The 22,998-nt window shown below is 40.1% G+C and overlaps 7 protein-coding genes across 8 annotated transcripts; 2 read left to right on the top strand and 5 right to left on the bottom strand.

The window, feature by feature from the left end:
• The first annotated feature begins 2,135 nt into the window (after window positions 1-2,135).
• Window positions 2,136-3,726, top strand: LOC133845233 (uncharacterized). Its single transcript, XM_062279632.1, has 2 exons — window positions 2,136-2,296; window positions 2,391-3,726. The coding sequence occupies exon 2, from the start codon at window positions 2,484-2,486 to the stop codon at window positions 3,252-3,254; it is 771 nt and encodes a 256-aa protein (XP_062135616.1). The 5' UTR covers window positions 2,136-2,296; window positions 2,391-2,483; the 3' UTR covers window positions 3,255-3,726.
• A 1,438-nt stretch (window positions 3,727-5,164) lies between these two features.
• LOC133846109 (adenosylhomocysteinase-like 1) lies at window positions 5,165-8,711 on the bottom strand. The gene is made up of 3 exons (XM_062280865.1): window positions 7,688-8,711; window positions 6,667-7,116; window positions 5,165-6,041 (listed from the first exon to the last, which is right to left on the bottom strand). The coding sequence occupies exons 1-3, from the start codon at window positions 8,210-8,212 to the stop codon at window positions 5,448-5,450; spliced, it is 1,569 nt and encodes a 522-aa protein (XP_062136849.1). The 5' UTR covers window positions 8,213-8,711; the 3' UTR covers window positions 5,165-5,447.
• Window positions 8,712-9,017: 306 nt separating this feature from the next.
• LOC133846112 (uncharacterized) lies at window positions 9,018-10,930 on the bottom strand. The gene is made up of 3 exons (XM_062280869.1): window positions 10,392-10,930; window positions 9,639-9,838; window positions 9,018-9,570 (listed from the first exon to the last, which is right to left on the bottom strand). The coding sequence occupies exons 1-3, from the start codon at window positions 10,857-10,859 to the stop codon at window positions 9,132-9,134; spliced, it is 1,107 nt and encodes a 368-aa protein (XP_062136853.1). The 5' UTR covers window positions 10,860-10,930; the 3' UTR covers window positions 9,018-9,131.
• Window positions 10,931-11,000: 70 nt separating this feature from the next.
• On the bottom strand, window positions 11,001-11,729 carry LOC133846114 (small VCP/p97-interacting protein). Its single transcript, XM_062280871.1, has 3 exons — window positions 11,525-11,729; window positions 11,298-11,468; window positions 11,001-11,234 (listed from the first exon to the last, which is right to left on the bottom strand). Exons 1-3 carry the CDS (start codon window positions 11,585-11,587, stop codon window positions 11,220-11,222), a joined length of 249 nt encoding a protein of 82 aa, XP_062136855.1. The 5' UTR covers window positions 11,588-11,729; the 3' UTR covers window positions 11,001-11,219.
• A 356-nt stretch (window positions 11,730-12,085) lies between these two features.
• On the top strand, window positions 12,086-20,915 carry LOC133846110 (UTP--glucose-1-phosphate uridylyltransferase). Of its 2 annotated transcripts, none has more exons than XM_062280867.1 (8): window positions 12,086-12,248; window positions 18,111-18,297; window positions 18,358-18,449; window positions 19,079-19,425; window positions 19,485-19,710; window positions 19,769-19,907; window positions 19,973-20,382; window positions 20,452-20,915. In XM_062280867.1, the coding sequence occupies exons 1-8, from the start codon at window positions 12,222-12,224 to the stop codon at window positions 20,557-20,559; spliced, it is 1,536 nt and encodes a 511-aa protein (XP_062136851.1). In that variant the 5' UTR covers window positions 12,086-12,221; the 3' UTR covers window positions 20,560-20,915. The 2 variants fall into 2 exon arrangements, with proteins under 2 accessions (XP_062136851.1, XP_062136850.1); XM_062280866.1 differs by lacking the exon at window positions 12,086-12,248 and adding an exon at window positions 13,614-13,877.
• Window positions 16,277-17,711, bottom strand: LOC133846113 (uncharacterized). Its single transcript, XM_062280870.1, has 2 exons — window positions 16,851-17,711; window positions 16,277-16,796 (listed from the first exon to the last, which is right to left on the bottom strand). The coding sequence occupies exons 1-2, from the start codon at window positions 17,310-17,312 to the stop codon at window positions 16,317-16,319; spliced, it is 942 nt and encodes a 313-aa protein (XP_062136854.1). The 5' UTR covers window positions 17,313-17,711; the 3' UTR covers window positions 16,277-16,316.
• Window positions 20,735-22,912, bottom strand: LOC133846111 (peptidoglycan-recognition protein LF). Its single transcript, XM_062280868.1, has 4 exons — window positions 22,655-22,912; window positions 22,435-22,583; window positions 21,481-21,865; window positions 20,735-21,406 (listed from the first exon to the last, which is right to left on the bottom strand). The coding sequence occupies exons 1-4, from the start codon at window positions 22,797-22,799 to the stop codon at window positions 20,973-20,975; spliced, it is 1,113 nt and encodes a 370-aa protein (XP_062136852.1). The 5' UTR covers window positions 22,800-22,912; the 3' UTR covers window positions 20,735-20,972.
• Window positions 22,913-22,998: the final 86 nt, after the last annotated feature.

Genomic DNA, 22,998 nt, shown 5'->3' with positions numbered 1-22,998 from the left:
AAGAATGACAGTGCTCGACAGTTGCCCTGAGTGTTGGAAAATCGCTGATGGAAAATTTCAACTGTTTATTTCATAATCTGTGATAATTTATGTGATTACTTAAATGAGCAATGTTATGTGCCGAGAAAAAGAAACCGAATAAAAACTATGCCAAGAACAACTAATTGGTGCACACAAAACCAAAAAGAATAAAAATACATACACTTCTATATGCGTGTAGTTGTGTGTGTGTGTGTGGGAACACAGTGCGGTTGAAAAGTATGCGGATGACTAACTGCAACAGGTGCCAGCGCATGTTGGACATGGACTTTCAACTGCCACTGTGCGCGCAAACATCGCGACATCACGCCACAAACTAGCAACACTAACAAACATGACAACAACTCATTAATTATGGCAAATAAAACTGGTGCCGCTACCAAAACCGATAAAATGTTTTTTCATATTTATTTTGATTGCCGAAGAGTGTGAAAATAAACAGTTTTATTAAAGCTGCAGTTGTTAAATTTAAACGTTCGATAACGTGATTGCCGTTTCATGCACATACTTAAATCGATTACCTGCAATTCTTCGATAACTTGAATGAATCGTTTGATAATACAGCGATTGCATTAATCTATTTTTTGTAATAATAATATAGACTGATAAATAATGTAATACCCTTTTAATTTAAACAAAACTGTCAATAGGCTGCAGTGATTCGATAACATCTACATCGATATTTTTATAGTCTGCACTGCTTAACTTAGGGCATATGAAATGCAAGCAGTTTGTTCTTCTTCATAATTTTGGCGATCACTTTGGGTGATTGTTCGCTATGCAATGATATTTTGCACAACTATGACGCTCGACAAACAACGGCAGCAATAAATACTAAAATTAGCTAATAAAATAGTGCGACACAAATGCAAAAGTTGAACTAATATGTAAACAACGCAACAGTTGAATGCACTTCCTAGTCGGATTCATATAAGAATTCAATGCCTAGCAACAGGTTGCTAGGAGAGTATGCGACATTCGGACTAAACATCTTGTGATGCGGTTTATACTTGGTATTCGAATCATTCGACAAGTCATAAATTATAAATGGACACACAAATGTAACAGGGTTGCAATCTATCAAATTGTTTCACAGAAATCTATTGTTATTATTGTGCTTTTCGATAAATTCGCAGAAATCAAAACGATACAAAATGTTGCCAATTCGATTGTTCACGCTCACGCACGCAACACAGCCAGCCAGAACAATCCAGTGAGAACGAAAGAGAGAGAGCGAGATGACAATCGGACCAGCTGCACATGCGACTTCATATTGGAAAAGGGCGTCGCAATGAAGCCGGCAAAACAAAGACGCGAATCAGACACAAAAGCAACAAGACAAAATCGCAAGCCAGTCGAAGAAGAAGAAGTCAAAGCAAAGCGCTTGAAACATTTTCGCATTTTCTCACAACATAAAAAAACATTAACAACGTCACAGGCGATAACGAGAGAAGCGCCAGCGCCTCTCCCCCTGTAGCCGTCGACGTCTCCAGGTTGCACCCAAAGCAGTTTTTTTCAAAATAGAGCAACTATTCACACGCACACTCTTGCACGCACACATACACACGCTTGTAATAAAAATAAACAAAAGCTACACATAAAAAATAGCAAAATTACCTCAGCGCTGCTGCTTCTGCCGCTGCCTCTGCCTCAGCCCCTGCTGCTGTTGTTGTTGGATTCCGTTCCCGTTTGCTCTCTTGTGAAGGCGTCTTCGGGCGACGGGCGATTTGTTATTATTGTTACTGCGTCGCTGGCCAGTTGGCACCACAGTTCCAACACGCAATTCACGATATGTATTGACAACTTTGAACACTTATTGCACTTGGGGACACTGCAATTATTGCTTTGAACGCATCAAAGTTGCTTAATTTTAGAATTTTATGCACAGACGTCGCGGAATTCACAAAAACACTTGCATTTGCACACTGGCGCCGCCTGCAGCTGTTCGCAATAACTAAACCTACACACAATTTGCAGACAGTTGGCAGCCCCAGCAACCAACGGAACAGTGTTGCATGCGTGTCGATAACATACAACAAATGTCGGCTGCAACTCTGACTATACCATCAGTCAGACTGACAGTGCTCACAACCAGGCTTGGCAAGTTGCAACCCTATTCAAGACGCCGCAGAGGGTATAAAGAAAAAAGAAGAAAAAAGGCGCACCGAAAACGAGCCGCTTTGCATTGAAATTTTGGGTAAAGAAAAAACACCGCATCCAAGCAACGAGTGAAATTTGTGTTAGTTTTTAAATACAGGTAAGCAAGTAAATGAATGTACTTGAAAGGCTGAAAGTGTAGCGAACTCACGTGTGTATACAACATTTTCAATTTTTTTTATCAAATTTTGCAGTGCTGACGAAACGTGTCTCTGGTTTCTGAGTCTGCGTCGAGAGCAAAGCAAAAAGGAAAAAAAAATAGAAAAGAAAAGTGCAACACGAACAAAATGTCGGACATCTCCAGCGCTCAGCTCAGAACCGAAATTCAGGCGGTACTCAAAGATGCCGATCTCTCAACCATTTCCGCCAAGCGAGTGCGCGAACAAGTTGAAGGCAAACTCAACTGTTCGCTGGTGAGCCGCAAGAAGGAGTTCGACAATATTGTGATGGAGGTGATCAACGAGCAGCAGGAGGACGATGATGATGATGATGACGATGATGGCGGCGATGGTGACGATGGCAAGGATCCCGATGCTGATCCCCAAGATGATAGCGAGCAAAGCGAAGAGGATGAGGTCGCCAGCAGCAGTGAGGAGGAGCAACAGAAGAAGCAAAAGAAGAAGCCGGGACCCAAGAAGCGTCCACAGCCCACCAAGCATAAGGTGTCTGCCAAGAAGAAGCGCAAGACTCTCAATGCCGATGACTCGGGCACCGAAAGCGATGCCGGCTCCGATTCTGACTACGAAGTAGTCAAGAAACCCACTCCTAAAAAGAAGGCTGCCAAGTCGGGGGCTGGTGGCACAACCGGACGCAAGAGCACCGGTTTCACACGCGCCTACAATCTGTCGCCGGAACTTTCGGCTTTGGTGGGCGCCGATTCGTTGCCACGCCACGAGGTGGTCAAGAAGGTGTGGGCCATCATTAAGGAGCGTGATCTGTATGATCCGAAGAACAAGCAGTTTGCCATATGCGATGATGAGCTGATGAAGGTGATGAACATCAAGCGTTTCCGCACCTTCGGTATGCTGAAGCATCTCAAGCCGCACTTCCTTGACTAAGTAACAAACAATTACAACATCTCTTCCTACTCCCTCTCCTCTTAATCCACATCCAGATGCAATTTGGACAACCCACGACACATCCATACACATTTTGTTTAGTTTATAGTTTTGCTTGATTCCTTTTTTTATATAGTAGATACATATATATTGAGAATCCACAGACACAACACACACACACACATACACAACACTTTTTCGGCACCTTGCAAGAATTTCGTTTTTAAGAATTTCCTACTTTGTTCTGCTTCATTTCGGCTCTCGTCCCCACCAGAATAATAATTGAGTTAGGATTAACAACAACCTAATTAAGACGAATCTACAAAATATACTTTCATATATAGTCTACGGCATTTTAAGTAAAATTTACGAAAAAAAACGATAACGACATAAAAATTAAACATTTAATTTTTTGTAACGTGTAATTTACGATTTATGGTAAAAATATCAACAAAAAAAACGAAAAAACAAATTTAAGGCATGATATCAAATAAAAAATAGACGAGTGATGCATCTGATTAAAATAAATACAAATTCTATTATTTCAAACATTTCAGAAATGGGGGGATATAGTTGCTTTACATTTACCTTTCCAGATCCAAGCACAGTATTATGAATTAACTTGAGATCAAATAATGTATTTTATAGGCCTTATTTTTACTAAATAAAATCTAGGTTGAGCCCTTTTATTTATCAACGAACATATTAATTAACTTTATTTAGTAATTAAACTAGCAGAATCAATAAAATTAAACTTTTATATGATTTACATTATAAACAAAAAGTTCAGTCTAAATACATCCTTTCTATTTATTTAAAAAAAATGTTTGAGGATAAAATTATTTACAGAAAACCTTTATGAACATTTTGAAATTAGTAAAAATAATTAATACTGAAAAAGCCAAACAAAATTTGAATTTTTTTAAAAACATTTATTTCTTGAAATAAAGTTTACTAGTTTTATAATAAAACAACCCTCAATTTAAAATATATTTAAAGAAAAACAAATTTTGATTACTTATTTAAGAATTGACTATTTTCGCTCTTTAATACTTTTCCAAATTTAAGAAAATAAATCTTTTATTGTCATTTACCCTATAGTAAATATTTCAGTTGAAAAGAAACTACAGAATTGCTCAATAAAACGTTTTGTTTATTTTTTTTATTGGTTTTTGCATTTCTCACAAATTTTCATGCTCAATTTTTATTTAATTTTTTTTACAAACATTTTCTGTTTAAATTTCACGTTTTTTGTATTTATACATAAAGTTTTCTAATATATGTATATGCGTGTATGTGTATATATATATAGAATTCTTTATCTATATCTTTAGATTTAGGTATTTATCTGATATATGCCTGCGTGTACCTGTGTGAGTTTGAGTACCTCAATAATTGAATATATGGAATTATTTGCACTGCAATTATCGTCAATTAACTTTCGATTTTATCGTTAACGACGCTACGTCTCGATACAAAGAGGGAATACAGGAGGAAGAAAAAGGGTAACAAATGTTATAATAAAATCGTAAGTACATAAACAATTGTATAATATTACATAAACAAAGTGTACAAATACAAAATTTTATATAAGATCGTATTAAGTAGTAAGTACATATTTAGTAAATTCCAAGCGACGGCAATAAAAAGATTTCTTCAAAAATTCCAAATTTTTAAATTCAAATATTAAGTACAGAGAAATGATGAGGGGCGAAAGAAAGCAGGGTAAAGAGAGCTTAAAATTTTTTTTATGTGTTTTTGGGTTAGTCACCGAAACCGTTAGTTTTAGTGTTGCGAAATGAAAAATAAAGAGAAAATGGGTGGCGCGTAAATTAAATACTTTTGCGGCTATTAAATTGTTAAATTGTTTTACAAGTGAAATGCTAGCAACTAAAAAAGCATCCGTTAAGTTTGTTTGGTTTTGTTTTGTTTTGTGAACAAAGCGAATACAATTTTGTATAGTAACTTTTAGTGTTAAGTGTTAGTTGTGTTATGTTTGTTTTTGTTTTTTTGTTTGTTTTGTCAACAAATGTTGCGAGAATTCTCGCATAAATATATATGCATTTTTAGTTTATAATCCTTGCAAAGAAAATACTTTCGTTGGCGTTGTGTTTCTAATTGTTTTGTTTGTAGGCTACTGCTGCTCATGTTGTTGTTGTTGTTGTTATTGTCCCCATTGTTTGTTGTTGTTCTCTAGTAACGATAGTAGTTGGGCTTGAAGGGACCCGCCTTATTGAGGCCCATGTACTTGGCCTGCTCATCGCTGAGCTCGGTGAGATGCGCATCGAACGTTGGCAGATGCAGACTCGCCACATACTCGTCCATCTTCTTGGGCAGCAGATACACATCGCTCTTGTAGCGACCGGGCGGCGCATTAAACAGCTCAATCAATGCCAACGCCTGCGTGGCAGATGTGATGGAGACCGCAAACGAGGGTATACTCGAGCAGCTCAAATTGACAAGGCGACCCTCGGCGAGCAGTATGATATACTTGCCCTCGGGCCAAATGATGTGATCCACCTGGGAGCGAACCTTCTCCCAGGTCAAATCGGGGGTACGCAAACCATTCACATCGATCTCCGTGTTCGAGTGTCCCATGTTGCACACAATGCAACCGCTCTTCATCTTGTCCATGTGCTCACGGACCACAACATTCTTGTTGCCCGTCGCCGTCACCACAATGTCCACGTTGCGAATCACCTCATTCAACTTGACCACACGGAAGCCATCCATGCTCGCCTGGAGCGCACAAATCGGATCGATTTCCGTTATGTACACAATGCAGCCCTAAAGGAGAAGAGAGAGAAAAGAGTTAGTAATCATGATCTGCATTGAAGATTAAGAATAAGTTGTATACTATCGATAATAAACAACATTGTTTAGACCTTATCTCATGATAACTGCGTGCATTCTTATTGAACAAGGTTTATAAAAAACTTTAATAAAAAAGATTAAATTCTTCAATAAAAGTATAAATCAATTCGATCCTAAAATGCATTTCTTTAAACGGAATATAAGCTAATTAAAATTTTATATATTATCAATTCAATATATTGAAAATAAAACTATAATAATTCAATAGACAATAGCTATCTTCATTATAGTTTTTCACTTCCATTGAGCTGATACCAAATTTTGAATTCAAATGTGTATTATACACTTAGGAATGAATATAATATAAATATCAATCCAATTAATGGAATTTGCGGCGTGCTATAATTACAGCATCTGCAACTGCCGATAATTCTCGATTTCAAATGTGAATCTACAGAATTTGAATTCCATATTTGTGAAACAAAATCGTTTCTAATGAAAATATGGTAAATGTGTAGGGAATTAAAATTGTTATATGGAAATACTAGAATATTTAAGACTTATTCTAATTATATCCACGTCCCAACCATCATCTCACCTGTCCCTTGAGCGCCTGAGCACAGCCCTTGCCCACATCTCCATAGCCACAGACGACAACCTGTTTGCCACCGAACATCACATCGGTGGAACGCTTCAGACTGTCCAATATGGACTCTTTGCAGCTATAGAGATTGTCGAACTTGGTCTTCGTCACCGAGTCATTGACATTCATGGCAGGCACCGTCAGTTTGCCCGCCTTCGACAGCTGATAGAGACGATGCACACCGGTGACACTCTCCTCCACAATGCCCTTGACCAGCTTGAACATGGTGGGATACTTTTTGAGCATCAAATGGGTGGCATCGCCGCCATCGTCCAAGATCATGTTGGGCTGCCAGTTCTCGGCATTGACACAGCGATCGATGCACCACCAGAAATCCTCCTCCGTTTCGCCGCGCCAGGCAAAGATTGGAATACCCGACTCGGCCAAGGCGGCGGCAACTTCGTTCTGCAAAACATAGAGAGGAGAGAGGGAATGAGTATTATGTACTCTGATAAGTCGATAGCTTGTGCGTGTTTTTTGGTTGGGTGGTGAGTGAGTGAGTGTGAGTGTGATTCAGTGTGTCAATAAAGCTGTCGATAAGAAGGGCAGGGCAACCACGATCCGCACCGCAGACCGCAGACGTGTTTGTGTGGGTGGCGCGTTTAATTAGACATCGCATAAAAATAAAAGCAAACAGCGCAATGCTAATTGCATTCGCTCTGGTTGCTGGGCAAGACTTGGAGGTGAAGTTGAAGCTGAAGTTGTAGTAGAAGATGCTGATGAAGTTCGCTGGGGGCACAAGCTGTAGATGAAGCTGGTGCAAAGCGCCAGAAACTAGTTTTACTCCCTTCGCAGTGGAGACCCAATTTCGGCGCTGAGCAACACACATCAATTATCAGCGTCGCCTCTTTGATTGCCAAACCACTTGAGTCCCCATTTGATTGATGATTTGTTTGTCTTCGTCTTTGTCGCGCTGTCTTTGTCCTCAGTCTGTTTTTTTGTGTGTGCATGACTAGCAATTGACTCAATTACTCACTTGCGTGGAATAGATGTTGCAAGCGGCCCAACGCACACTTGCTCCCAGCTCCGCCAGCGTCTCAATCAACACCGCCGTCTGTGCATTGATGTGGGTGCAACCCACGATCTTGGCATCCTTCAGCGGCTTATCCTCCGCCGCACGTTTACGCAGCGCCATGATGCCGGGCATCTCCTGTTCGGCAATCTCGATTTCGCGACGTCCAAACGCATGTTGAGCTGCAATATTACGCACACAGAAATCGGAGCTGCCTTTCGTGTTCTTTTGCACTTTTTCGCGGGGTGGCACATCGTCGCCATCCTCGCTGCTGCCGGTGTAGGAGGCGGAGCTGAAGGAGTCCGTGGAGGAGGCGCTCAGCGAGCGACTGCGATAGCGATTTGTCTTCTTCAGTGCTGAGGATTGCTTGGTGGCGGGTGGAGGGACCACAATACTAGGATCTTGGGGTTGAGTGGCCACCGCCTGTTGCTGTTTGTCGCCGCCACCGAAGCCCGGATCAACGACAACCGTGTCCGCCAGATTGTTCATTGTGTGTTATGTAAAACGATTTACAGGATGTCAATAGAAGGGGGCGGGTTCTTAGAAGGGGGGAGTGGACGTCAATTGTGGGAGATGGAATTATTACGTATCGTCACGTGATGGGTGTGAGTGTGATCAGTTGTCACGAACAATTTACAACACAAAAAAAAGACGAAATTTAATTGTGTTTTTGTGTGCGCTGCGCCGTCGCCGTTCTTCGTCTCCTTTGTTTCACCTCTCCGTTTCAAAACACACTCTCTGCTTGCTGCCGCTGTCGCTGCCTCTGCTACCGCCGCTGCTGCTCCCTCTTCTTTCAGCTGGTGTGTGCAATAAAACCAAAAAAAAATTAAACACAATTGTATGGGGAGTAACGGCGTTGCGTTTTTATTAGTTTTTAGCTTTTAGCTGTAGAAGAGAAACGAACTGAATGCGTGAGTGCCGCAAAACAAAAGGTATTTTATGGTAGAGTGAAAAAAAACAACAAATTGCCGTCCGTGTTTGTCTATCTGCCAACCGCCACAAGTCATCGGCCATAGTATCGACTTATCGCACTTCGCAATGTCGTGCGCAGTCTGAGCGTTACAATATACCAACTGACTCGAATAAATACTGAGCTCCACAGTTTTAAAATAGAATTACAAAAAATGAGGAAACAATTTTAAGATCAATTTAAATTTTACATTTCCAATTTCTTATGAATATAAGAAAGATAGAAAAAGGAGAATTACCAATAACTTTAGCTGGTAAATAACTACAAAAGATTGGACTAACTGCAATATCGATACATTGGAAGCACCTATCGAAATTGCAACGATTAAAAAAGTGCAAAAACAAATTTAATATCTTAAGGAATGTACACCGTACGTAGATATTAATTAATAATTACAATTAATAGTTATTCGAAGGTTTGATAATAATTAACAAGGGGTTACATATGTTCTTCCAGGTACCCGCAAAGCTCGCTGTCATCCAAATCAGTCACTAGATGAGCCTCCGTCAACAACGCCGCCTTATAGGAATCTCGCTTTTCCACGACACGCGAGAGATTCGCCATTCCTAGTGGTCCATACTTGGCATACTTACGAATAAATTGTCCCACTTGCTTGCTGTCCACCACCGACATGCTGAGACTGGTGCTCCACGACAGCAGCGCTAACGGTCGCTCAGGCGTCAAGTCCTGTGAGGGTGTGATGAGATGGCGATAGAGGCAGCCACGTACAATGTGCTGCAGTTGCTCCACTTGGCCGTGGTAGGCACAGGGATGATACAGCATGATAATGGCACCCTCGGCCAGATTGCGCATGTAGCGTTGAGGCGGCAAAAACTTGTAGGTGCCATAAACAGCGGGTAGAGGACGAAACGCGCCACTACAAAGTCAAAAAGAAAACGGTATTAGAAAGGATTTCCCAAAGGCTTTGTAGTAGACATCAAGTACTTGGTAGGCGGCTCATGGCTATAGCCAATTGACTCATTTAAGCACTTGGCGGGCGGCACGTAGGCACTGGGCAAAAAGTGTTTCGTCAACAGCGCCTCGGTGTTGAGATTGGGATTAAAGTGGCTTCGGTTGCTTTGCAGGCACAGATAGTTGTAGTTGTGACGCACATCCAGCGGATCAAAGTCGACGGCAAGGTTGTTCTATATAACAAAAATATGAAAAAGAGCTTTAGTTGAATATTTGTAAGACTTAGAAATAATTTATAATTTTATAGTTAAGTAGGCTTCTTGACTCACAATTTCGCTCGGATGGCATTTTAAAATAATGTTCAACTTGGAAAATGTTCTCACTGAAGTTTCTGTCTCTGTTTAGAACAACGCATCAGAACAATGAAAATGCTTCTTCGATAAAATGGTGTCCTAAATAACTTGCTAATTACTTAATCATGCTGATCTTTTCAGAAACCATTTGAAATGCAGACGTTATGGGACATACAGAGTTGTGGCCTAATTATGTAACAAGCATTAGTTTCATAAAAGCTATAGAAATAGTTCTATATTTCTATTAAATCGGAACCCCAGATTCTCTATGGCATACTATATAGGAGTTCAAGCAAGCCGACAAACGGATAGTCATGTTATATTACCCATTTATGACTAATACCAGACTCTCAGACACATTTTCAATTACCTCTAAACTATTAAAAGTTGATGATTAATCTTTGAAGAGGGGAAAACCCAAAGTTTTGCTTACCACGCCATCATCGCAAACGGCGATCGGTTTGTGCGCCGCTGGCTTCACTGTACTATCTGCGACTACTTCGCCTGGCGCATGAGGAAACCATTTACCCTGCCAGCTGTCCTTAATATTGTTGCTTGGTTTTGTTGACGTTGATGTCTTCTTGGTGGGATCAGGCTGAAGATCGGGCTTTTCGGTTATTGGGATGTGAGGTTCCCCAGGCACATACGGAAACCATTTGCCTTGCCAGCTATCTTTCGATTTTGAAATGTCGTTGGACGGCGACTGCACACGTTGCACTTTCTTGTCGTTGTGTGAATCTTCTCCGGGTCCATAGGGAAATGATTTGCCCTGCCATGGATTAAGTTCTTCCAATGGTCTCAGCAGATTTGCTTCCGCTTTCTTTATAGTTTTGGCATGGCAAATGTTGAAAGTGGCAAACAATAAAAACAATGTAACCAAACTATGCAATTCGGATTGCATTTTAATCTAATTATAAGCAAAATGAAAACAAATGCTGGCAACAGGTGCTAAAGAACAAAGCCGACTGCGCAGTAATCGAAACGCAGAGCAGCTGTTCTCTATACAGCATTTTACAACACTGCGCTTAAATTTGCTTGCGTATTTCAATTCTTAAAATTGGAATTTATTTACTTTTCTTTTTTGGTGAAAATTTGGTATTATACTGGGGAAAAGCTGCAATCACAAAAGAGTCATTTTTTTTGGGTGGGGCACAATATTTACAATTCAATTTGTTTGAAACAAAAGTAATACAAAAATTGCCTTGAAGCGAAGGCACATCGAGGCAGCTTGGTTCAAAATGCATCCTTTCGATGTTCGATTTTAAGTTGTTTGCCACTGCGGATGAAAAGAAATCGATAATAAAAATTCACATACTTCGATACGTATGATCACACTTACCCGCAAATTGGGGTTGTTGCCCCCTTGACGAGCCGCCTCCTCTTCGCGACGCTCCATCTCCTCCGCCCTTTGCTGCTGACGACGCACTTTGTCCAGATTTTTTACACCTCGAGATTCGTTTTCCTGTCGTCGACGCTCTGCTGCCTCCAACTGCTGCCTACGACGCTCGTCCTAATAATTATATACATATTTCAATCGAATGAAATGTCAGTTGACTGTTTACTTACTGGAGGTGGCATTAAATTTGTCTCCTCGGCACTGTTGCCGCAGCAGGAAAGACACATTCCCATTTTGTTGTTGCTTTTTTTACTGTGCCCACCAAACTCAATGAAGTTAATGTAGCTTAGTACGGCTTCCTTTTGCGCAGTTTCGCTTTAATTACTTCTGCATTACTATTTATTTTTTCTGTTTTGCGTCTTGTTCTGTTGTGACATTTCGCTCAGCTGATTGGGCGACCAGGATACCATCACTAACAATCAGCTGACTATCGTTTGTTAGAGATGCGCTAAAATGGATATACTAAATAATCTATTGCAATATATTGTTTTAGCATAAAATACATGATATAAATTTTGTTAATATGATAGCAATTTAATTTATTTGTTTATATTGTACAACGCATGCAATATATATTTTTTTATTATACGCAACTGGTCATTTTTATCTTGTCTAGTGACTCGGTAGCAGTTACTCTAACATTGCTCATCTCTAACGATTTTATGCTTGGTTCTCCAATTAGAGAACGGCATTCAGTTTTGTATCGTTTCTTACCGTTCTTGTTGTGTTTTTATTCAGTTTATTCAAATTCTTTGCGTTGCGTGGTCTCGTCGTGCGGTTAATTTCGTCATAACTTCGTGCACTTACGTCGTCAAGTTTAAGTTAAATAAATAAGTCTATTTAAACGTTAATAACTATTTAATCAACATGTTGGATATACCTCAAGAAGCCAAGGTAAGCTTTGTTATTCTTTACGTCTTATCTTTCTTGCTCTCTCACTCTCGTTTGTTCTTACGTTGACTCTCTTCTCTGCCCACTCTCTCTCACACCTGATTTGCCTTTGAATGCAGCTTGTCAGCAGCGTAAAATTCTCCAGCAAAATGCAACAACTTTTGCCGGTTTTTTACTCTCTATTTATAGCAGCAGCAGTAAACCTTTGGCGGCGGTTGTTGCACTTTTGTTAGGATTTTCCACTCTGCGCTGCACTGTTTACGCTTAACCTTCAAGTGACCTAGCCGCCCAAGTACATACGAATTTGTATGTGTGTGTATGTAGGCTATGTACACACAGCGCGTGTGTCTCATTATCTGTATGTGTGAGTGTGGTGGGTGTCTTTGCCCAAATTTGTTTTTAGTTTTTGCGTTTTGCTTGTTATGTTATTATTTTTGGCACTCGTCGTCAATACAATCTTTTCGTTTGTTACTACTTATCGAAGCGTGAGCAACGGCATACAATTTGATAAGCATTTATCGATAATCGCAGACATTTCTTGACCTAATTGGGAGGCATGGCTGTTCGCTTAGCTGATAAGCGCAGCTGTTGCCCCTATGTTGCTAGTACTCCAGTACATTTCCTGCCCCCCTTCCTCACGCTCTGTGTAATCTACCCATAACTTGCGATTATTCTTTTAGAAGTAGAGTATTTGGAATTTGTTTTTAGGTTTGTCTAGCATTGACGTAGGTTGGGAACACATAAAATTTATTTATGTATATATTTATATAGAACATATGTACATGTGTGAATATAATGAACTGGTAAATAAAAGTCAGATATATGTACTTTGTATAATGCTAATAAGGTAAGTTTCAGAAAGAAAATACAAAATATGCACTGAAAGTGTATACAATAAAATAATTATGATAATGATGTATTAAATAATATAATATTCTAAGCTATACTGTCCAGGCTTTTGTTAGGGCATTCAATGTGCGTTGTGAGAAAGCAGCGCTGCGCCTTTGTTGTTGTTTTTGCTGTCTTTTCTACAATTTTCTACGCCGCTCATTAAGAGGTCGGCTACTTGACTTGCCTCTTATAGTTTTCGTTATTTTGTTATTCTGCCTCTTTTTCTTGTTGTTAGTTTTATTTTATTTACTGCTGTCACAACCACACTCACACACGCACACTAGCTACGCAAGCACGCACACACATTTACAGTGACGCTCAAACGCGCGCTATCACTTGTTGCTTTTGCTGTTTCACTTGTCGCTCTGCAAACGTCGCTGCCGGCGTCGCCGTCGCTGTCGCAGTCGACGCAGCGTACTCATGTTGAAAAATTGTATTGAAATTCAAATTCATATTGAATTCTAGCTGTATTTTCAATTGCACAGTCGACGCGCAAAGTTCGCCTTCGGAAACGTTTTTTTAAGCGCGCTTTTGTTTCGCCACACCAAGCACCAAACAAAAAATAAATAAAAAAGCAGAATATAATTAAAAACGTAGAAACAAAAGATAGAAACACAAGTGTTTTAAAAAAAAGACTTATACAAATAAATAATAGTTACCCAACTTGACATAAGTGATAATAAAGCTTTAACCATGACGTCAGGCGTGAGACCCATCGATGTGCTACTGCAACGCGCCGGTGTAAGTTTTCCATGTATTAATACGATATATGGGCCAAGTGCGAGACTGAGTGTTACCACAATAAAAATAATAATAATGGAATAATGAAGAATGATAAACATGATTGATATTTGCTGAGGAAATGGCAATCTTGGAGTCGCGGAAATTTTGTTTGTTAGATCTGATCAAAAACGAATGTTTGTTGGAAGTTCAGTGACAACCGGGAGAAGCAATCTTATCTTCCAGACAAGTTCCTACAACATTTAAAATTACTATAATTGTAGAAGCTCCCGAACTTAAGCAAAACTCAGACTACACGTGCCACATAAAGATAGTAGAAGGGAGAGAGAGTAAATTGTTTTATTCACAAATTTCATCAGCTGTTTTTTTTTTGTTTGTGCTGAACTTTATACGCTTTTTAAAGCCCATTTGAGTCACTCGGAAGTGGTAAGAGCCTCGTAAACATGTCAAACACATTCATCAACCCAGCTGCCCAGGCCCAAAAAAACAATGTAAAACAAAGCGTATGAAGAAGCTTCGTATTCATATCTGGAGCATTTGACCTTGCCGAAGTTCAAGCACCTGCCCTCTGACACTTTTTGTTGCTGTCGTTTTTTTTGGTCTTATCAATCCGCTGAATGGCGCTTCGCTTGTTAAATATAGACAGCCCACATGCAATGCGTCTCAGTGGGCGTGGCGGAAATTCTATTTGTTTATTCATTTTTTTTTTTCGTATGCGCAATCAGCTCGTAAAGTTCGATTATAGCAATTACGTCTATATTATATGTATTTTCACATAGGTTTAATTGCTATTCGGCACGCCACAACTGAACGCTAGATGGCGCTGCTGTTAAACGCCAGAAAGTCATTGGCCCGGCAAATATTTGGGCTTAAAGTGTTAGTTGTTTTGTTGCTTGATTGATTTGCCAAGTTGTGAACTCATCTTGCGCATCATATTCAGCATCCTCAACCTTGCTGAATGTCAATGCACAGCAGATCACAAATAATTACACAACGCCTCAAAGCTATTGCCTTTGTCATTGCATATTTACCAAATCATTAATAAAATCTACACATACACATTATTGATAAGCAAACCCAAGCAACTCCTTCACTTGGCCCAGCTTAGTTGACACAAACATACACACACATAAATACATATATTTATTTCTATGTCTTTAATGAGTCCCGAGAACGCGACGATTGTGAAATTCAAATTGCTGCTATTAAGTTATCAATGTGTTGAAAACTGATTATTTTGATCCGTATTTGAGCTAAGTAACATAGTAAATACCTTGACAAAACTATATTTAGTTTTTCATAGAGACAAGCTTTCCAATAGTGTGATGTAATTGCCTTGACTTTTCCGCATATCATAAATATTACTGACTTCTTCGGTGGCCTATCAGTTGTCAGAACTTTATTGACACGATCGATTGATTTCTTGTTTTTGTGTTTTATATCTCCAGTTCAGAACGTGCGAATCACAATTAGACAACAATTTCATGGCCACTCGACATTTGATCGTGTCATGATCACCGTGCAAGTTATTATACAGAATCAGGGTGTATTAGCATTAACATTTGGGGTAACCCATGCGAGATAGCTAGCTATAAGCCTGAAGCTGCTTATCAGATCATGATAGCGGCAAATTGCGAGCCAGGAATAATGGCAATTTGGCATTAGGCATTAAGTGTTACATATAGCCACGCTCATGGGGATCATCTATAGTATTATGACAATATAGTTCGTCGTTGCATTTTAGAGGTCGTTTCATGGAACATTAGCGCCATAACGGGCCGCCACCATTAGTCTTATCGCTAAGGTCGTCGCAACAAAATTCGTATAACGATCGTACTATCAACTCGCACACACTATTGATTTATTGATGAAACAAAACATTTACAAATCGTAATGTAATATTGTGATTAGAGTAGGCGCCGACGCTTCTCATTCCGGTCACTCTAATTAGGGTGACCAAAGCGCTTCGCCCGATTGAAGGTGTTGCTTTAGGTAACAATCTGATTAGCTTGCAAACTTTTGTTTATTTAATCGTTAATCAGATCTGTTAATTATAAATAGCTGTCTCTTTTCTAGGGGTTATTATTTTGCAGCATTGCTAAAATTCGCGATAATCTTTTGATGCTGTAACAAACCCTTCATTAAATCATAGAGGTCGTAAATTTGTTGATTAAACTAAATATAATATAATCAAAACAGTTTATTTAAGTCTCTTTCAACTCGTAACTTTATTGATTAAACTAATTATAAAAATAAAATAATCAGCAATGTTAATGTTTTATAAATAGAACTATTCATCTTAGGGTGACCATATTCCAACATATATAAGGGTAGTCTATACTATTCATTATATTCTTTTCTATTTAAAGTGAATCTATAATATTGTTAACTTTGCAATTCAAGCTGAACCATATATTTTAACCGATTTTAGACCTATAATTAGAGTTTCCCTAAAGTTCCATTCCGTGGACAGTACTTGGAAAATCGATTCTCACAGCTTAAGCCATGCTGCTTGTACTCGTCCCAGCTGGGCAAATACTTGAAGAACGCATTTGCATTCATGTAACTGTCCTGGTCATCGTCAGGTTCGCCTGCAAGACGCTTCTTCAGGGAGTTCTGCATGCCCCAAATAATGGGGGAACTCTTGCACATCAGCAGCTTTAAGCAGGCGGCTTCGTTGCCATCGGGCGTCTCCTTCGATTCGATCATGTCGACAATGTGCTCGGGCAACTGTTGATCCATGATGCGACGCAGCATGCGTTTTGTGTTTGCGCCCGGACGCTTGAGGAACCAATCGATAGGACCGCCAGAGACAATGGAGCGAGGCTGATGATCGTTGGGCTCAAAGAGTTCCTCAGGTCCCGAATCCTTATCACTTTCAGGTGCTCCACGCGTAGCCTGAACAATTGTGCTGCCGATCTAAGAGAAGGAAACAATTATGGGAAGTGAATGTGAGAATGGAAGTTGACTTACCGCCTGGGCAATCATCACAATGGCATTGAGAGCAAGTGCGCCCAGTTTGCGAGGATCAAAGCCAATCAAGCGCATCATATTGGTCAGCATTTGCACGCTGTTCAGTTGCAAGGGTTGTCGTCGCGATCCTTGTTCCACTGGCGGCGACTCTTGAGCATTCTCTGCCTCCGATTCCTGTTTGGATTGATCTTCCTCATCTTGATCTCCCTCCTCGTCATCATACTGTCGCTGTGACTCGAATCCTTGCTGCAGCACACTCATCAAATCGGGTTTCTTGCGTGTCGTTGCCTTGGAGAATGCTTTGGCCACCAAATTGGCCACATCGGCCGCTGTATTGATGCCAAACATTTGCCCAGCCATCTTCAATCCATCGTTTACATTGTCCATCACTCCGCCAGCTGCTTGTTGGCTCACACCCAACAGGAGTAGCAGGCAAACAATTGGCGTCCAACTTGTTGCCATGACTGTCTTTGCGAAACTGTCGTTACAATCGGTGAAGACGCCACAGCCCCAAAAACTGTCTGGCTGCCACACGAAGCTTGTAATTGCCCCAGGCACGCATTACGCCAGAGCACAAACAATTTGTCTATGTTTCCCCGATCAGCTTACTGTAGTTGTTGATGTTGTTATTGTTGTAACTTTTGTCACTTGAGTGCCTTTTGGCTGGTTGCGCTTTGCTGGACACTTTAAACGTTTGCTTGCCACAATTTCGTGCAGTGTAGCCATGAGAGTAATTTCAAAAGGTGCCATTAACGGAGCACTCTCAAAGCCAAAGCCTTGATTTTTGGTATACTGCCTACCTAAGTAGTTGGTTTCATTTTCTAAAACTTTAATGAGGATGCCAAGGAAATTTATTAAATTATATTGCAATTTGAAAGTGTTCATTTTTGGCTTCATATTCTGAATATTTATGATGAATTGTTATTATAAATGAATGTTATATCATAAACGCATTGATTTTTGGTATAGTATTTACGATTTAAAGCTACCTTCATATTCTGCAAATTTAATGGGGGTATGCTAAAAAAATGATTATTATATATGAGGGTACCTCCAATGCTTTTATTCTTTGGGCATATTTATATTTACTTTTAATGTCGATAAAGATGAATTCATTGTTTGGTATACTGCTTACTTCCAAGGTTATTTTTATAATTATAAATATTTAATTAATATCCGAAATGAAACACTGAAACACTTTGTGAATGAATCGATATCTAAACTGAACTGTACTCAATGTTTTTCCTTCTGATATTATAGGTGCGCGGTCACCAGCGTGCTCCCTCCGATTCGAAGGAATTCCACGAAGTGACCAAGCGCGATGCACTGCGTCTGCTGGAGAACGATGTCGATCGTCTGCTGCAGACAACGGAGCCAGCCAGGCGTCCAGCTCTGCAGGCTGAAATGGGTCGCTTTGCCGATCTATTCGGACGTTTTCTGCAAGAGGGTAAGTTATTAGGAAATCTAAAATATGTATATAGAAATTAATACGTTTTCCGATTTACAGAGGGTCCCGCGTTGGACTGGAATAAAATTCAGAAACTGCCCGAGAACGCCGTGATGAACTATTCCAATCTGAAATCGCCCAAGAATGAGCAGGTATGTAAAGCGGTTCCCTTTCAATTGGATGCTCTTTTCTAAAGGTTTGCTGGCCCTGTTCTCTCCAACCCCCCAAAACACTCAGAACACTTACGCCTACCTCAAGAATCCAAACTACTTAATGATAACTCTCTTATGTACATACATATATGATAAACAATGTTTTTTTTTATAATCTTTACATATTTTCATGTACTTTGATTTGAATACTCTGAATTGTACTCATTGTCTGCCGTTGTTATGATGGCTTATGTCTGCCTATGTATACCATACATACATATATGCAATATATAAACACATATATGTTTATCACATATAGAATGAGGTAAAAGCGTTTTCTCTACTCAATTCTCACAATTCTCCTATGCTTCTCTGATCTGACGCTCTACCCGCTCTTCTAATTAATTGGGGTTATGGACGCTTTACTCGTTTTACTTATTTACTTAATATATTTATTATTATTGTTGTTATTATTATTATTAGTTTTGTTTAAACTTTGTTGTTATTGCTTTAGCTCCTCTAGCACTGTTACTAAATTCCGAAATTCAGCTTAACACCTCCTTTGTGCTAACCACGCTTTACAATTTACTAAAACTTTCACTAATCTTTTGTTTCGTAATACCGTGCAGATTCGCAATATGTTGGATAAACTGGTCGTCATCAAGTTGAATGGTGGTCTCGGCACCTCGATGGGTTGCCATGGACCCAAGAGTGTTATTCCTGTGCGCTCTGATCTCACCTTTTTGGATCTGACTGTGCAGCAAATCGAGCATCTGAACAAGACCTACGATGCGAATGTGCCGCTTGTGCTGATGAACTCCTTCAACACCGACGAGGATACCGAGAAGATTGTGCGCAAGTACAAGGGATTCCGTGTGCAGATTCACACATTCAACCAGAGCTGCTTCCCACGCATCAGTCGTGAGCACTTCCTGCCTGTGGCCAAGGACTTTGATGTGGAGAAGGATATGGAAGCGTAAGTGAAGTGAGGATATTCGATAGCTTCCTTTACTCATCATATATTTAATGTTTTAGCTGGTATCCTCCCGGTCACGGTGACTTCTACGACACCTTCCGCAACTCAGGACTGCTGAAGAAGTTCATTGGCGAGGGCCGTGAGTACTGCTTCCTTTCCAACATTGACAATCTGGGCGCCACTGTCGATCTGAATATACTCAATAAGCTGGTGGGTGAGGAACGCGCCACCACTCCCGTCGAATTCGTCATGGAGGTGACCGACAAGACACGTGCTGACGTTAAGGTAAACACAACTGTTTTGCTGCCCTTTGAAAGAGTATTATTTCCGCATCTGTTTCTAGGGTGGTACACTCATTCAAATGGAGAACAAGCTGCGTCTACTGGAAATTGCTCAAGTGCCACCAGAGCATGTGGATGACTTCAAGTCTGTCAAGACCTTCAAGTTCTTCAACACCAACAACATCTGGGCTAACCTTTCTGGTGAATATACAAAATCATTGCATACTTTTAGGCAAATTGCTAAATTCGTTTCTTTTATACTGTAGCCATTGATCGCGTCTTGCGTGAACGCACGCTCAACATGGAGATTATTGTCAACAACAAGACACTGGAGAACGGTCTGCGTGTTGTGCAGCTGGAGACAGCTGTGGGTGCGGCGATGAAGTGCTTTGATGGCGCCATTGGCATCAATGTGCCACGTTCTCGTTTCTTGCCTGTGAAAAAATCCTCAGATTTGCTGCTGGTCATGTCCAATCTGTACACGCTTAAGAACGGCAGCCTGGTGATGTCGCCGCAGCGCATGTTCCCCACCACGCCGCTGGTCAAACTCGGCGAAAATCACTTCTCGAAAGTCAAGGAATTCCTGGGTCGCTTTGCCAATATACCCGATATCATTGAGCTCGATCACTTGACGGTGAGCGGTGATGTGACCTTCGGCCGTGGTGTCTCATTGAGGGTAAGTTTTGCAAATAGCTTTTACTTTTACTTTCAACTGTAAGTAATTATCGAATTTATTTCTTGACAGGGCACTGTCATCATCATTGCCAATCATGGTGATCGAATTGATATTCCCGCTGGCGCCATTCTGGAGAATAAAATCGTGTCTGGCAACATGCGCATCCTGGATCATTAAACAACCAGCATATATGTATATTTGTGCGAACCAGCATATATATGTATGTGTGTGATATATGCCAGAATCTATCATTATCTCTGTAGCATAATTAACTAAGTTTATGTACAAGTACTCGTAGTAGTCATGTTCGAAAAAGTTCCAAATTATCTAACACGTTTCATTTAGCCAATCGTTGTTGTAAGCACAAAGTGTCATTTAGTATATTGTATATTAAAATATATTTAAAGCGTGCTTCAGAATTGTATATAGTTAAGATTTAAATCACATTTGCAAAATGCGCTTTCAAAATTGTTGAATCCCTGTTACGAGTCCAAGTTAAATAAAGGCATGTTCTTATACTTATCTATAATCAACGAATTTATTTACAATTATTTACAATATGTATTGTTAAAATTATGAGAGAGATTCCTTTACTTCAGATTGTCTATCAATTGATAATCTCGTATCACAAAACCCAAACCAATGCCATGTGTTAGCAGCTCCTCTGCAATCTTTCGCTGACTGCTTGTTGGTGCTGATTGACTGACAAATCCTATAACGAGACCCTCGAAGTCAGGCACATGGCAGCTATTGTTCCAACCACGTCCCACATAGACGTTGCCATCGCCACCCACCACAAAGTTGTAGTTGATATCCTTCTGCTGAAGACTCTCGATGTGATACGTTTGCATGTAACGCATGCGATAGGTGCAAGATGCTTGTGTTGTACACGTCTCTGATGCTGTGGACTCAAAGCGCACACTTTTGACAGGCACCGACAAGGGAAGCAATGGCTCCACCGGTGGTTGAGCCAGCCAAAGGGAACGTTCCACAAATCTGAGCGGTTCCATGTTGAGACGGCGCACTACAAATGCAAAAAGCAAACCTCAGATTACCGCACAAAATTGACAGGCGACAAGTGGAAATGCTTCGTCTTACGCGTAGTCACATCCTCGCTCCAGCGTGGCCAGGTTTTTATCAGGCCATAGAGCTTTTCGCCAGGACTCTCGGTGGCACTCAGTTGCCTGTGTGCATAGATATGATAATCCGCGTGCAGCTTGTGCAATCGAACTCCCTCCTCCATTAGCCGACGTGCTGCCCACAATTGCTTTTTCTTTGGCGTCACATTGATGAAGGTGCCAATGAAGGCAATGCTAATGGATACTGCTCCATAGCCCTTCACATGCTGCCCCTGTGACTGCCAGCCGCGTCCCACATAAACCTGGCCATCGCCTCCGACCAGAAAATTGTAGCCAATGTCCGTAAATCCCAGAGACTTCATATGAAACGCTTGTATAACGCGCATTCTATAGACGCATTCCTCCTGAAGGTGAGAATTATGAAAATGTGGGTAAGCTACTTTGTAATTTGAATATGATTATTTATAATAAAGAGTCAAATTTTAAGAAAGATTAAAAAAATAAGTGCACTTGGTGTTTAAAACACTTTAATATTGAAAGCTTAACAAGTTGATATGTGCTCTTCATTCTGCATTATTCTAAAATAAAGGTTTTTTATCAAATTTCTATAAGATGTCAATATTATAATAGTAAAGCATACATTATTATTTGTTTGTTTTTCCCCTTTTCGAAAATAAGGGGAAATACATTCAATCAGGTTCAATAAGCATAGAAATATTTGCAAATGCAAATATTCTACGAAATGCTGTTCGCAATGGTGTCATATTTTTAATTATATTCCTTATAGAGTTTTTAAATGGTAAATATATTTTTTTAATTTCCTAAAGAAACGAAAAAAAAACAAAATTTTGGAAAAAATAAAATACTATCTTCTACAAAGCGTTTAACTTACCTTCCATCTCTATAGTTGTTATTGTTTTACTCTACAGTTATTATATTTGTCGGTATTCCTTAAAACATATCCTAAACTTACCTCTCTTTCGCATCCTTCCGTGGCTGTGTGATGAATAATAACGTGGGATATTGGCGTGACAAGATTCTCAACACTGGTTGGGGGTTCCCCCAGCCACTCGCTGCGATCAAGTATACGCAAACCTTTGCTAAACGTGTCGACATTTTTCGCTGTAAATTGATCGATTAAACGATTATTGAGTCGTTAGCATTATCAATCTAAAAGTGCTACGCTTCCTTACTCATCATCCACACAAAGTAAACGACGGCTGTAGCCACCAGCACCATCAGAACGCCGCAAAGCCATATCAAACCTCTCATATGCTTGGCATTTGTATGCGGCACTTGATCTTCAACGTCTGGCGCTGTCGGTTGTTGGCTTTTCATGTTGAACGCTATCTATCATTTGCGAAATTATAATATTGTAAGAAAGTCTTCTTTATAGAGCGCTCTCTCAGCGTTGTCTTCCTGCCAAGCTGGTTGCTCGTTCTGAACTGAATTGAGAAAATCAACTTGTTGATAAACCACAAATTACAAACACACATTCACATACATAACCGCAAACGCTTCCATGTGTGTGTGTGTT

The sequence above is a fragment of the Drosophila sulfurigaster genome, chromosome 3 (assembly GCF_023558435.1).
Source record: "Drosophila sulfurigaster albostrigata strain 15112-1811.04 chromosome 3, ASM2355843v2, whole genome shotgun sequence".
Lineage (NCBI taxonomy): Eukaryota > Metazoa > Arthropoda > Insecta > Diptera > Drosophilidae > Drosophila > Drosophila sulfurigaster.
This window is presented reverse-complemented; position numbering and strand designations above follow the sequence as displayed.